The sequence below is a fragment of the Symphalangus syndactylus genome, chromosome 11, assembly GCF_028878055.3.
Source record: "Symphalangus syndactylus isolate Jambi chromosome 11, NHGRI_mSymSyn1-v2.1_pri, whole genome shotgun sequence".
Classification (NCBI taxonomy): Eukaryota; Metazoa; Chordata; class Mammalia; order Primates; family Hylobatidae; genus Symphalangus; species Symphalangus syndactylus.
In genome coordinates, this window is record NC_072433.2 from 66,514,662 (window position 1) to 66,530,475 (window position 15,814).

General features: G+C 38.5%; 1 protein-coding gene and 1 pseudogene across 1 annotated transcript in view; both read right to left on the reverse strand.

Annotated features, from left to right (window-relative positions):
• Positions 1 to 2,035: 2,035 nt before the first annotated feature.
• DMGDH (dimethylglycine dehydrogenase) overlaps positions 2,036 to 15,814 on the reverse strand; it is a 69,626-nt gene continuing 55,847 nt past the window's right edge. The window contains exons 15-16 of the mRNA XM_055298717.2: positions 10,335 to 10,469; positions 2,036 to 3,350 (exon numbers count right to left, since the gene is read on the reverse strand). Coding sequence (XP_055154692.1) covers positions 3,135 to 3,350; positions 10,335 to 10,469 — 351 coding nt within the window. The 3' untranslated portion in view covers positions 2,036 to 3,134. The remainder of the gene's footprint in view (positions 3,351 to 10,334; positions 10,470 to 15,814) is intronic.
• On the reverse strand, positions 5,090 to 6,161 carry LOC134731872 (protein IMPACT-like; annotated as a pseudogene).

A 15,814-nucleotide genomic window follows, 5' to 3' on the forward strand; every position in this document is an offset into this window, starting at 1 on the left:
ATATTTCCAAAATCTTTTCCTGGAGAAAATACAATTAAATAATGTATTACCCTTTTATCATTCATAATGCAGCTTTCCATACATGTTATGGTTTGAATTTTTCCCCACAACTTCAATTGTTGGAGCCTTCATTCCTCAATGTGGCACTGTTGGGAGGTGGGGCCTAGTGAGAGGTATCTGGGTCATGGCCTTTCTCATTACCTTTCTCTCAGGAATGGGTTAGCTATTGCAGGATTTCAGCCCCCTTTTCTCTCTCACAAACATGCCCTCTCACCTCTTCTGCTTTTCTGCCATGCTATGAAGCAGCACAAGGCCCTCATCAGATGCAACCACCAGGTCTTGAACTTCCCAGCCTCTAGAACCATGAGCTAAATAAACCTCTTTCCTTTATAAATTATCCAGACCCAGGCATTTTGTTATAGCAACAGAAAACAAACTAAATACACTACTACTATTCTAATTCATTAGTGGCAGGGGGATAAATAAAAATAGGATGATAATTTATATTTTTATATTAAGATTCATCAGAAGAAGGATATAATTAATTTGATATTTGGTGCTCCGCTTTCCTGGGACTTTGGCTAAAGAATGCTGTTTGCGTAGCCAAAACTTTCTTCCTTTCACAACTGCTGTGTTTCCTGATAATATCAACCTTTCCTTTTGTTCAAGTAAAATATGCACAAAATCTTCTCAGTAAAATTCCAGAATCTCATCTGTCTGCTATTTAATGCTCCACATGGTATACTTTAAAATGTTTTTTTCTGTTATCCTTCCTTATCAGTAGAAAAGAAGAAAGACACAGATTAGTTAGGATGTGAACATTAGCAACATAACACCACCCATTAATGTTTTGATAATGTGTTGACTAGAAACTGTTTTTGCAATTCCAAAAAGCTTTCCTCACTTAAGGGAAGAAAGTGCCTATCATTCATCATCACATTCTTGAGAATGTTTTTCTGAGCTGTAGATATGGACTTCTGCACATCACCAGACTGTTTTCAAGTATGCTGGCTGTTTGCTGCTCATGGCTGACGCTAACCCTGGACCCATTCCTCTGAGGCCTCTCTCTGTCTGTGTTCCACTTTTCAGAAGCTAGTGGTTTTAGTTGGACCCTTTTAAGTCAAGGTTCTCACCCAAGAACTGGCCAGCAAGCCATCAGGAGCTGAGAGCTTTGGGAACTGGTCTTTCATTCTCTCTCAATGTCTCCCTCCTTATCAGGAGCTCTCATTGCCCCCTTGGCTTTATGGCTTCTACTTCTATCCATCTTTTCAGCTTCAGCTTTTAGTACGAACCAGTTTTTCCTCTGATAGTTCACAATCCAAATTCCCATGGAAGAAATCTGGTTAACTCCTCTCAATTTTCCATGGCCAAGTTGTGTTGAAGGCCATGAATTGGCTGATGCCAACCCCGGTGCTGAGGCTAGGATGACTGGCTGAGTATGAGTAGGGGTGCTGGGGTAAACTACAAAACCTAATAGCATCTAACATACAACAAAAGAGAGAATGAGGGCAACTTCATAAGGAAATCAGAGTAGACTTCTTTTATATTGTGGGTAGGATTTCTTTAAAACTTTAACATTCATCTGAATGGTCTATTCTTTTATTCATTAGTTTTAGTGCTATATTAACTATATGATATGAATTTAATGTTATACTTTCATTATTGCTTCTTGATAATATAGTATCCAAAAAAGAGTCTAGACCTATTTCACAGAGGAGGAACCCAGAGATGGTATGTAACTATCCTAAAGTCATAGGGTTATAGAAAGGCAGAGAATGAGAAGCAGATGTCCCAATTCCCAGTCAAAAAAGCGGATATCCCAAATTCCCAGCACTAACATGGACTTGATTAAAGAACCGAGATAATATTCCCAATAATTAGGAAATTAGTTTGTTACCAAAGGGATTTCCTTCTTTTCTCATCTAAGAGGATATGCCAAAGAGAAATGAACATGTGAAGAGTTCTAATATGTAACTACTGTTATAAAACATTTAAAATGTAAAACTGGCACCTTTTCAAAACTTACACGTTAAGAAATCATTTTAAAGTTTATTCAAATGACAGAATCTTATCATGCTTCACATTCAGTTTTTTTAATACTTAAGAAAACATCTATAAATGTGTAACGAATGTATGTATAAATTAATTATAAATCATAAACCACCCTTTACAAAAAAAATTGATTTATTCCATCAACTACACCCCAATAATTTCAAAAAGTGTATCAAAGAATTATTTCTAAATTGATTTTTTTTCTTGCTGTACGTAGCGCTAAGGACAACCTGTCAGCTCTCAAGCTTTTGTTTGACCTGCTTTGTCAAATGCTTTGTGAAATGATATTCAGAACAGCACCATATGATGTCAACTTGCATTAATTCTTTCCCAAAGAGAGGTGTTCAGTATTCAAACTGTGTTTATACTGGCACAATCTATTTATATGTCAGCTTCATTTCTGAAAGTTTACAACTACCTCTTCCTTTGGAAGACTCTGTTCTTTCTTGCAATTTCTCTTCTAAAACAACCTTTGGAAGGACAATAATAATGTCCTATAAAGCTCCTTTCAGGGAAGTCATTAAGAAAATGGTAAATATTTCACATAATTGAATTAAAATGTTGGCTATATGTCAATGTTAAGTTTTACTATTTTCATCACAGATAGATCATGAAAAATTAAGACTTTCATTTATTCATCTAAGGAAAGATTTCTCAATGAAGTCAATCCATAAACAATATTGTACATGTTTTTATGTAAAAGATAATTTATTAATTTGTTTTCAGCTGTCAAGAACCGAATGCGTTTGTTACTAAAATTATAAAATGTCCTTTAATTAGGTTATAGTAATGATTGTATATATTAGCAAACACCTAAATGTTTTGCTGATTGGGTAATGTGGGGTAATAAAAAAAATTCATTTCAAATTTCTTCATTTAAAAGGACAATGTAAATCATTTAACTATTATTCTGTCTTGCTTAGAAAACACTTAACAGAAAGGTTTCATTAAGATTCTAAATCTAGACTTTGATGATTTTGAAATGAATTCCTGGTTTCCTCTATTCCCCTGGGAGCCAATTATAATAATTTCAAGGACAGTCATTAGCAACTCTAAATCAGTTGACTGCTAAAGGTCTTTTTTCAAGTTTTGTCCTTTCCACCTTTCTTCTGAAGCTGGTTTCTGGTTGGTTCGGTCAATACCAAAGGTTCTTGTATGATGACTGCTGGGTAATTTTTGCCTAATAGTTCAACTTCCACTTGCTGTCCCACTTCACTTAGTTCTACAGGGACATATGCGAAAGCCAGACTCTTCTGGATGCTGTAGCTATAGCTTCCAGATGTCGTGTTGCCAACCACCTGGAAAACAAAACCCAACAGTCCTCAGCGTCTCGGTCACAGCTCTGTGCTCCTCATCTCTGGGTGAAAAAAAAACTAAAATACGGATTCAACTTACAAAATGGAAGTTTTATGAAATGCTGTCTGGGGGAACAACGCCAGAGACACAGGAGGAAAACTTCACATTTTGAGGAGATGAATGAAAGTTTACAAATTATGAAAAGTAATTATCAAGGTACACATCTGTATTACTCTGAAATTTCTCATTTTCAAAATAGTAATACTTAGTTTAGGCCAGGAGTGGTGGCTCGTGCCTGTAATCCCAGCACTTGGGGAGGCTGAGGCGGGTGGATCATTTGAGGAGTTCGAGACCAGCCTGGCCAAAATGGTGAAACCCCGTCTCTACTAAAAATACAAAAATTAGCTGGGCGTGATGGCGGGCACCTATACTCTCAGCTACTCAGAAGGCTGAAGCATGAGACTTGCTCGAACCCGGGAGGCGGAGGTTGCAGTGAGCTGAGATCTGGCCACTGCACTCCACCCTAGATGACAGAGTGAGACTGTCTCGAAAAAAAAGTCTATATAACAAGCTTGATTAAAAGATAAGAAGGTTATTGGAAATCAGGTCTAAAGGAAAGAATGAAAAAGAAGGAAAAGCAGAAAATACAGAAAACTGTCGTCAAAACATTACATGGAACAAAAATAAAAGGAAGACGACAAAAGTAAAACACGATATATAGCCCTGCTCCAAATGGCTTCTCCTGGCCACACAACACTGCACTAATCCTTAAAGTCCTACCGTCTGGCACAGTGGACTGCTTATACCTGGAGCTCAAGACATTCACAGACGGAAATCAGCCTGGTGATCATTCAGCTGCCTCAGCAAAGAGCACATTACAATCAACAATCTTACTATAGCACTTCTAGTATTTTAGATGCTAACATGTTCATGACTTTAATTGCAGACTCCTATCTCTGTAGTCCCAGTTTTTAATTCTCTCTTTGAAAGCCCAAATCAGAAGCTCTCCATATGATTTCTCTCTCTCTCTCTCTCTTTTTTTTTTTTTGAGACAGAGTCTCTCTCTGTCACCCAGGCTGGAGCACAGTGGCTCCACCTCAGCTCACTGCAAACTCCGCCTCCCAGGTTCATGCCATTCTCCTGCCTCAGCCTCCCGAGTGGCTGGGACTACAGGCACCCACCACCATGCCCAGCTAATTTTTTTGTATTTTTTTAGTACAGGCGGGTTTTCACCATGATAGCCAGGATGGTCTCGATCTCCTGACCTCGTGATCAGCCTGCCTCGGCCTCCCAAAGTGCTGCGATTACAGGCGTGAGCCACCACGCCCGGCTGCTCTCCATATGATTTCTAAACTTACTGTGAAAACTGATTGACCATGAAAAAAGAAAACTTTTTGACTGTGAAAAATAAAATGTGAATACATTCATTAGTAAAAGTTTATCTCTGGCTGATTATTAACTGCCAAGGTATAACACATGCTTTAAAATTGCTTTTCTCCTTTAGATCATAGTTCAGTGATACAGGCAGGGATTAGGGTCAGAGAGGTTAGAATTTTAATCATTGCTTTTTTTTTCCTGGTGTGGAATAAGACTACTGTCACTCCATATTTATTGCTTTATATTATGAGAATTAAACAAAGAAGCAGAGACTAGAAAATCACTTTTGGAAATTTCACAATCACCAATTTGCAACAGAAATTGAGGCATAATATTTATGCTAACAAATATGTTGGAAGAATTGTCACCTCAGCCCATAACTGCAAGTGGATACTCCTGGATTTTCACTTAATCCATTACTCAGTGATGAACATTTTTTGTTTTTTTTCCAAAGCCTTAGATGATTTTCAGGTGAATGTGTGTTGTTCTTCTCCACTAGTATGTTTCTGGCACAGTTATGTTTACAGTCATCTGGTCCTACAGAATCCCACCATACCAGCGTGATACCACCACCATATATTCCTCACATTTAAACTCTCCATGAGATGAAGAAGATGCCCACCAGCTGCTCTTTCCCCATCATCCTCACAATCCTGTAAGAAGGTCTGTTTATTCTCACAATATACTCTGTAGGCATAGATGCTGTGGGTGGTACTAGCTATTTTCTTATTCTCACACAAGTTGGAAAGAACCATTTTCACCTGTTTGGGACAAACTACTGGATCAAAGTCTGCCTGAAAAGTACTTATTTGGTCTGTAACAGAAATGCCATGATCAATCGGAGATAATTCTCTTTGATTTTCACTGATATCAAAATCCAGTGCTTTCACCGAACTTTCCGGCTGACATGCAAAAATGAGATCATCTTCACATTCAACATCTTCCTCTTCAGTTTCTTTCTTTACCTCTGGGCCTGGTTCTGTCATCTGAGGTTTTTGTATTGGAACATCTCTTATTTTCTCCACTCACAGGTAAAGAATACTTTCACCAATATTCTGTCATTTTCTCATTAAATATTTTGGGAGGAAAAGAAACTTATCCTGGATCCCAGGGACACAAAGCAGGTACTCTCACTGAACCAAATGGGGTGGCCACATATATATTTCCTCAAGTCTATTCAATAAATGGACAAGTTCTTGCCCTTTAAGCCAGTGAGCATCCAACTGATAGACAGGTGGAGCTGTACTTGGGTTCTCATTTGGTAGCATCACTTGCAAGCAAAGTGTCCATTTGGGGTCATCTATATCGTTGCTAATTCTAATACAAAATATTTTGGCACAGTCATCAATGACACACCATTCCTCGCCATCAATGGCTGCCATTGCTTCAATTTCCTCATCCTGCCTTTGGTTACTCCCTTTGTCCCCCTCAGCCATGTAGCCCTGGGAGCAGCTCTGCAGCTGCACCTAATCATTGCTTTTGTTTGTTTGTTTTTTGAGATGGAGTCTTGCTCTGTTGCCCCAGCTGGAGTGCAGAGGTGCAATCTTGGCTGTCTGCAACATCCACCTTCCGTGTTCAAGCTATTCTCTTGCCTCAGCCTCCTGAGTAGCTGGGACTACAGGTGTACACCACCATGCCCGGCTAATTTTTGTATTTTTAGTAGAGACGGGATTTCACGATGTTGGCCAGGCTGGTCTCGAACTCCTGAACTCAAGTGATCAGCCCGCCTTGGCCTCGCAAAGTGCTGGGATTACAGGTATGAGCTACCATGCCTGGCTTAATCATTGCTTTTTGAAAGACTTTCTTGATAACCTTGTTTTCATTTCCCCATCTGTAAGAAAGAGATTTGGGTTTGGAGCCCTGGAAGAGTTAACCTGGTTTGCTTGAGCATCTTCAGAAAACAGGAAGAGACCTAGGCCAGTCTCAGGGTGTGAACCCCTGACTCACTGGGTCAAAAGTCCACAATCCTCAGCCCTTCTCATCTCCCTAACATCCCAGCAGTGATTTGTCTTGCAGTCATTCTGCATTAGTAACCTAAAAAAATAGAGTCCTTATTTATGAGTGCTATTTTTAAAATTTGCTTTGCTTTCTGCTAGAATTTACTTTCATTTCTATTTGAATTTCTCTCTAATCCAGGGGTTAGAAGCCCAGGGTATTTCAGAAGTCTGGCTTTTCCTTTTACCTTATTGCTAAATCTCTAGGGAAATGTTTTCCCTTGCATAAATTTTAAATAGTTCTACCTAAAATCTTCCAGGTTCAATTAGATCCATTCTGTCTTTTAGTTCAGTGAACTGTGAGAACTATCTGTCCCCACCCTCTGCCTGGCAAATTCTCATTCTTTGTTAAAACAAACATTGACCTTCTTTTTACCAATGTGAATAATTCTCATTTATTTTTAGCCTTTTCTCATTTCTCTCTCAAATTATGAGAAGTCTCTATCTGACTTCCAGAAGATAACATGGCAAATGGCCTTTGAAGGAAGTTAACATAATTTAAGTTTGATGTTCTATTGTGTTTTTCTTTGACTGTCCCTGTGTGTTTTAGTTTACGAATAATAATTTTAAAAAACCCTCTAAGCTCTCCAAACCTCTCCACAAACCTCTTTTTCAAAACTTCCTTCCAAGCTAAGCATCTTTTAATAACTGAGCCACCCAATATAAAGAAAGCCTTTCTCATGACCATCTTTATGCCTTGATTTAAAAAAAATTAAACCTCATTTAAGGTTATAATCCCTTTCTCCAGCACTGCCCAGCTCCCAGTTGGACTTGACCTTTCCCCAAGGCACTAAAGACCATCTGACATGCAATATACTTTATTTATTTTGTCCATCGTCTATCTCTCCCTCCTCTGGAATGTAAACTCCATGAGGTCAGAGATTCTTGTGTTTTGTTCACTGCTATATCCCCAGTGCCTAGAATATCGCTGGCATATAGTAGACACACACACACACACACAGACACACACACACACACAAAAGTCAATAAATGAATATATTTGTACTCTATCTCCAGCATTGGAAATGCTTGCGAGAATAAAATACTAAATACCAAAAGCAACACAAGTCAAGACAAAGTCTGAAAAGAAAAAGCAAAAATTATTTCATATCAGTCCAGAGTAAAGAGGATCCAAGGAGGGCCTCTGAAAAAGGATCAAAAAGAAGACTATCTGCATGTAAAATGATGACCTTACATCAAAGAGCAGGCAAACTCATACTAGGAAATCTAAGAGATAGAATCCTATAATTGGATTAGCAGCTTTATAAGCAGACGGCAAGGAAAGGTGAACAATATAGCATGTAAATGCAGTACATGCATAGGACAAAGGAAAAAACCTTTAGATTAGACCTTGGGTTTTCAGGGTTTTAAAACTAATTTTGGTATCATCATATTTAAGGTGGCTAAAAATCAGTTGATTGTGGATGACATGGGAATACAGAATAATACAGCATAGTATCTCTTTCATTCCACGCTGAGTAAAACAGAAGGTTGGTGGAAGGGTAAGTGTAGACTGTATTAAGAAGTACTGAGAAAACTGAATGGGAATAGAGTGAAAAATATAAAACAAAGGAAAGATGAGGTAGGAGGAAATGTAGTGACAAGAAGACATTATCTCATCCAATGGCTTCATTTTACAGATGAGAAAACTGAGGCCCAGAGATCAGCTCAGGATCAGGTCAAATAGCTAAGTAATGGCAGAGCTGGTTATAAGTATAAGTTATGTGAATTGTGAGCAAACACGAATTGGAGGAAGAATATATATTGAGAAAAGAGGGCTGAACCAGAGATACAGAACAGAAAGAGAAAGAAGAGACAGGGAGAAAGGTAGGAACAGTTCAAACAGAAGAGCAAACTCAGCCCAATTTAAGAAGGAAATAGAGGTCGGCCGATCCAGGCTTACAGACAGGCGAAGGCACTTGAGATCTGAGAAAAGTCAGTTGGCTTCACAGGCTCTAATAACATCCACCTGATACTCAGATGCACAAGAATGTGGGTATAGAATTAAATTCTTAAGGCCGGGGGCAGTGGCTTATGCCTGTAATCCCAGCACTTTGGGAGGCCAAGGTGGGTGTATCACCTGGCTGGTGATCAACACCAGCCTGGCCAACATGGAGAAACCCCATCTCTACTAAAAATACAAAAATTAGCCGAGCATGGTGGCATGCACCTGTAAACCCAGCTACTCGGGAGGCCAAGGCAGGAGAATCACTTGAACCTGGGAAGCGGAGGTTGCAGTGAGCTGAGATCGTGCCACTGCACTCCAGCTTGGGCAACAGAGTAAGGCTCTGTCTCTAAATAAATAAATAAATAAAAATAAAATAAATTCTTAAGAAACTGCATGGGGACATCAACAGAGACAGAAAAGAGATCAAATTGAAGTGTTCAACATGTCTTAGAAGAAAGGACTAGAAATTCAAAGCTGGAAACTAGACCTGGGTTGGAGATCAGTTCTATTAATCACTGGCCATGTAACCTTAAGCAAGTTACTTCTGAGCCCCTCAAAGCCTCATCTTTAAAATGGAAATGATCATACATATCTGGCAGGCGTGCTGTAAAGTTAAATGGGAGAGCACATGAAAAATATCTGGTATACAGTAAGAACTCAGTAGATGTTAGTTCTTTGTCAAATTGACCCATGCTTTAGTCCCAAAGGCTGTGATTCAACACCACTGGCTTTCTCCACTTCTAGCACTCTTTGTGTTACTGATGAGACAGAGAAAATGGAAACAAATATCAAGTAGGCTGCAGTGAATAAGAAAAAAACCCAGACACAGAAGCTCTGAGTCTTGGGTAATGACCAAGCTGACCCTGTTCATTGCGGAACAGCTGTTTAGATGAGCTTTGAAGGCTCCATTCCCTCCCCATAGTCTAAGCTGGGTGTCCCACATATGCCTGCTAACACCAGGAAAAACACACCCATACTCAGTTTCAACAAAATTGACTTTTACAAATAGTAATAAAAAAATGGAGAAAGTAACTGAATGCAGAAAGCTTGGGAGAAAAAATGGAGAAAATAAAGTCCCATTGATACGTTATCTGACTAACTGGTTTTACTGAATACAAATAGAAAGAATAAAAAGTAACATTCCAAAATGAGAAGGTGATTTTACTCTTCCTGAAGAACCAAATCGTTTCCACTTTTCACTTTATTGTCTAAGGTTCTACCCTCTATTGTCATGGATGTTTTCATTTGGATTTTTTCCCTGTTAATATGCTAATTGCCTCCTTCTGAAAGATCCATAAAAAGTTAAATCAGAATGCCAAATTTTTTATAAAATCCATCTTTTGCATTTACAGACATGGATGTGGTGAGCAAATAGATCATTTACCCTCTAAATCATACCCTTCTCATGGTCCAGTGTATTTCAAGTCTTTGGGTTTGTTTTCTTTAAACAGAATATATAGAATTTTATGTTTTCAAAAATGAGCAACATTTCATTTTCCTTTCAGTCAATTGCATTCTGTCTTTTGAATGTCAGCTCAGAAATCAAAAGCGTGTCATCCCTCCAATAAATAATTAATAGCAAAAGGGTTTAAGAGGAAATAGGAACAAGGGGAGTTTCTGTTGCAGAAGATGCCACAGCCCCTGGCAGTGAGGTCCTCAGCACTCACCTTGCCATTGTACCAGATGCTTTCATTTCCCTCTGGATCAACATCATCCGTTGCCAAGGTGAGGCAGACCAGTCTTCGTTTCAGCCCCTTGGCTTTAATCTGTTTCAGTGCTTGCTTTCCTATGAAGTCTGCCGGCTGCAGGAATCCAAGATAATGATGATGAATGAATGCTCAGACACTGTGACAAGGTTAGAGATGCAAGCATTTAAATTTGTCTTTCCTATTTTCTCACCAATTACACATTAAATAAAAATACAGATTGGATCAAATGTCTAGACAAATATTTCTTAGTCTTCAAATGACAGTGTCAGCCACCTATTCCTTCAGAATATGTTAGACTTAAGGGTAATAACTTGTGATGACAATTTACCAGAACCAGGCAGAAACCTAGGCAGAAAAACATAAGGCATTGTTGCAATGGTGGATTATGAAAGTGACCCTTGTCTAATGGGTCTGGACAGTGGTACGGGCTGTCGGTAAGCAATGTGCAACTCAATTTCTACCTATAGAAAGTCTTTTACCAGAAGAAAATTCACTTTTTTGAAACATGGTGCTAAAACACACCCAAAATGCAGTATTTTTTTTTCTTTTGCTTCTTCAGAATAATGTCTCTGGAATGTATTTACCTATTGGATTGCATTCATTAGATCATTCTGAAACCATTTATTGAGCCCCTACTATGTGTGAGGCGTAATGCTAGGCCCTGTGTGGGTAACAAAACCAGTTAGGCACAGACATTTTTATCAAAGAGTTTATTCTCTAACACTGTGCTTTTCAACCTTTTTGTTTTTTTTTACTTCCGTGCAACACATGAGAGATGACATTCCTATTCCTAATACACTCCCATGGGCACACTCGGGGCCATTCCCAATGCAATCAATGCAAGGGAACGAGAGCAACATTGTTATAGGGATAACCTTGAGTTCATTCTTATGTGTTTAAAAAAAAAAAGTAGGAATCAGGCAAACTGGAAGACTTCGCACTTATTGGTAATACACCTTAATACACCTTACCTGTGAGTAGGACACACAAGTGAGCAATGACTCCTCAGCAGAGACACTTAGCTAATAAGGGAGATAGAATTCTACTCAACCAAATGCCAGGAGACACATGATAAGTGTGATAAACTAGTCAGAGGTGAAGAGAGAGCACTGAGAGTGAGTGCCCTGGAGGGAGGGCTGACATCTGTGGGAGGTTAGTATGAGACTTCTGCATACTCTGCCTAGACAAGCATCTCTTATGTGAGGGAAAGGAAATCTGTGATATATAAATCATATCTATGGTGAATGAGATTTAATCAGAGATCACAATGTGGAAAACAAGATTCTCCAAACAGTTCCCACAGACAGACTACTCTCTGAAAGCAAAGAAAGGAAACAACCAAAAGCTTTAATTTCTTTATTGGCAATAAGAAAGAATATTTCATGCCTAAGATGTCCTCCACCACTAACATTTAGGACTTAACACAGTTCTTTCTGCACTTGAAACATTTAGGACTGAGTGTAATAAATCCCCTTAACCTCCAGAGAAGCAGCAGCAGGAGTCCTCACACACCCTCACCTGAGACACCCACCGCCCAGTCCACTCCTTTCCTAGTTTAGAACCTCTAGGATGAACCCACAATGAAATATGATTTCTATGGATAATCCAACTTTAAATTGCTGACCTACACAGGAAGTTAGAGAAAGTTTCCATTAGCCGAGGTTAAAATAATGTGCAAAATGAACATCCAATTCTTTCTCCTTCCCCAGGGTGATACAAATGGTGAGAACCAACTATAAAGCTTTATTATGAAGCCAGATCATGAAAATTTAAAGAAGATTGGAACCCATGTTATTTAATATAGGACAAATGGGGGCAGGGAGTCACAGGAAGAGCTTGATTCATTTGAATTCATATATAGGGTAAATTCATGATAACAAGTCATAACAAACCAAAGTTCACTATAGTTAAAACATGCAGAGTTGACCCTTGAACAATACCACTTTAAGCTGCGGAAGTCCACTTATACGTGGACTTTTTTCAACTAAACACAAATAGAAAATACAGTATTCGTGGGATTTGAAACCCATGTATACGGAGGGGCTGACTTTTTGCATATATATGGGTTGGTGGTTCTTGAGTAAACCCAGATTTTGGTACATGTGGGGGTTCTGGAACCAATCCCCCACATACACAGAGGGATGACTATATCTAAGAAAGAATTCTATAACAGCAACATTTTTTTTTTTTGCTATCTTTTAAAAAGGAGACTTGCAATCATAGAATGATGATGACAACGGGTGCTTTTTAGAGTTCTTGTCTGCGTTGGAATCAATAACTATACTGAAAAAGTTTTATGCCTTATTGTGTGGAGAAGCACTTAAACAATAGTCAGTGACCAAACTGACTTATACGGTGTGATTTATGGAATGCCAGCAGATCTGAAATTATTTCCTCACCTACTGTCATGGAATCTGAATCTTTACCATTAGAGATTCATTTACAGCTTGAAGGTTCTTAATCTTCCTGAGTCCCCTATTAAATAATTTTCTTTCAATTATTTATTCAACTGTTGTTAAGCCCCTGCTGAATATCAGATACTGTGTTAGGCAGGGGGTATTCAGAGCTTCAGAGAACATGATCTTGGGCCCAGTCCCGAAATTATTACATCTCCTCAATGTTTTAACAGGAAACAATGTTTTAACAGGAAAATATTTTTCCTCAATGTTTTAACAGAAAAAAAGAACAATTTGAGATTATTGGAAACATAGCAGAACATGACACATAATAGCATATCAATTAGCAATACAAATTTTGGAATATGACTCATGGTTGGTTCTGTGTGTTCTAGGGTGTAAAAATCACAAAAATTTTGTAAATCTAAAACAAAGAATATCTAATATGTGGAGGCAGAAATGCAAACAAATAGAAGTTTTGATAGAGGTATGGACACTGGGGGCCCAAGGAAGAAAATGACTCAGTTCCGCTTGGGATGGGAGAGTGGGGATCGGGGCAGCATTCTTTGAGTTGAGTTTTGAAAGATGAGTAGGTTTCATAAAACTGCTGTCTGTACAGCCTTTCCCAAAAGTGTCTGTATTTACATTATAATTTGATCTACACAAAAACACCCCACAGATGTTGGGTTTGGAGTCGAAGAGCAGTGCATTAACTCAGTCAAAGACAAGCAATCAACAAACTGGTTAAGAACCAAGATCTCAGGAGGCCTAGCCCTGTTCATTTCGTCTACTCTGAACAGCCCTAACGGAGCCACTTAAATCAGTATCTGCTACACCTCTGGAGGGGATGCGTTGGAAGCTGGCCATGACCAGCTGGGGGTGCTGGATGAGAGCTATTGGGGCAGAGCTAGGCGAGGGTTGAGATGTGCTGGAAAAGGAGACTAACTCTACCTTTGTCAAATTCACAATTTTACCAAAGGCTAAGAAGGAACATCAGGTATTAGCTAACCATGAGGGAAATAGGGAAGGTGGGGGGAGAGTGGGCAAAAACCTTCTCTAGAAAAAAAATTAGAGTAAATTCAGTTTAAAAAATAATAAAATATTAATAAGTAACATTTACAATTTCTTATGCCCTTGCTGTGTCACATACTAAAATGATGGCTTCACACTCATGAGCTCATTTAATCCTCATGACAACACTTTAAGATGGATATTTTAATCCCCAGTTTATGAAAGACTAAACTGAGGCTGTTACATGACGAGATAAACCTGCACCTTTAGATTTTATCCATATTTTTTTAAATGCCTGTGCCTGGAGTCTCTCATTAGAAAGCACAGATGATATAAATACTCTAAATAAAGAATGTTTCTTTTAAATTTCTTTTAGGTGGCTGGAACCTATTTTGAATGACATTTATTACAAAATAATATTTGTGTACTATGTAAAAGTATCTGAAAACATTTGGAATGTTAATATTAATGCAATTTGATATCTGTATTTGTATATCCCTAAATTAGGAATTAGGTCTTTTCAGTAATTTCATCCTCAGACATGAAATAAAACATATTCTAACAAAAACAACAACAAAAATCTCATTGAAAGTAAGGAACATTTACTTTCTTTACTCTTTTCTTTTTCTTTTTTCTTTTTTTTTTTTTGAGATGGAATCTCTCTCTGTTGCCTAGGCTGGAGTGCAGTGGTCACAATCTTGGCTCACTGCAACCTCCACCTCCTGGGTTCAAGCAACTCTTCTGCCTCAGCCTCCTGAGCAGCTGGGACCAGGCACATACCACCAGGCCTTGCTAATTTTTGTATTTTGGATAGAGATGGGGTTTCGCCGTGTTGGCCAGGCTGGTCTTAAACCCTGACCTCAGATAATCCGCTTACCTCAGCCTCCCAAAGTGCTGGGATTACAGGTGTGAGCCACCACACCCAGCTGGAACACTTACTTTCAATAAGTGCTATAAGTACAGACAGGAGGCTGCCCCTTCCCATTGGCACAATCCCCCTGTCTCAAACCAACGAGGCTCCTGACTTACGAAGTGATAGCATTTCATTTTCATTTTACTTGGCTTTGCTCCCAAGATTATAGATTTTACTGTATTATATAATTAATAATTATAAATGAGAGGAAAATGTGTCTGAAGGTTAATGCTGTAATTAAAATAGGTGCTTTCAGGATGACCCAAGAACAGAAATATATTTCTTTAATAAGTCATTGCCAAATTAACTATATAAATAGCTATTAATATCTTTGAAAAATGTATAAATTTCTGGAGCACTGAGACTATAGCCTAAAAATAGTCTTGGCCTGCGTTTTTAAAATTTATTAATTTTAAATAGCAATATGAGTCATTAAGACAGCCACCTGTAATATATACTAAATATAATATCTACCTATATGAAAACATTAAGTAGATTTTAAGTGAAGTATAATTACTCATCTCTCATTAGCTCTACTAAAAGAACCATATTACCTAAAAGCACATGTAAACGAAAGAAAGTAAATCAGTATATCTTTTGTTGTGATTCTTAGGGCAACGGAGAGCTCTCAGATATGTAGTTAAAGTCAAATTTGACAGCAGCATGGTAGGCAGGGTCTGATATAGAGAGTCAGGGTAGTGGGCTATAAGACACGGGGAGCGATTACGAAAATACAGTCTTGGACCTTTTATTTTCCATCTATATGGAGTCAAAAACCCAACGGAAAATCCAAAGAAGTCATCAATTTTTTGACTCAAGCAGCTTCTCAACTCAAGCAGCTTCTCTATACAATTGGTGATGATGGAATGCTGTCCCCAGCCCCACTCTGCCACCCTGGGTAGAATTGGGTCATATTCTTCCTTGGGCCCCCACTGTCCATACCTCTATCATAGCTTCTGTTTGTTTGCATTTCTGCCTCCACATATTATTCTTTGTTTCAAATTTATAAAACTTTTGTGATTTTTACACCCTCATAGAAAGTTCTAGAGACATAAGTGAATCCGTGTAACATCCTCTGTCCCAGTAAAGCTTCCTTGGGAATCAGGCACAGCACTGGT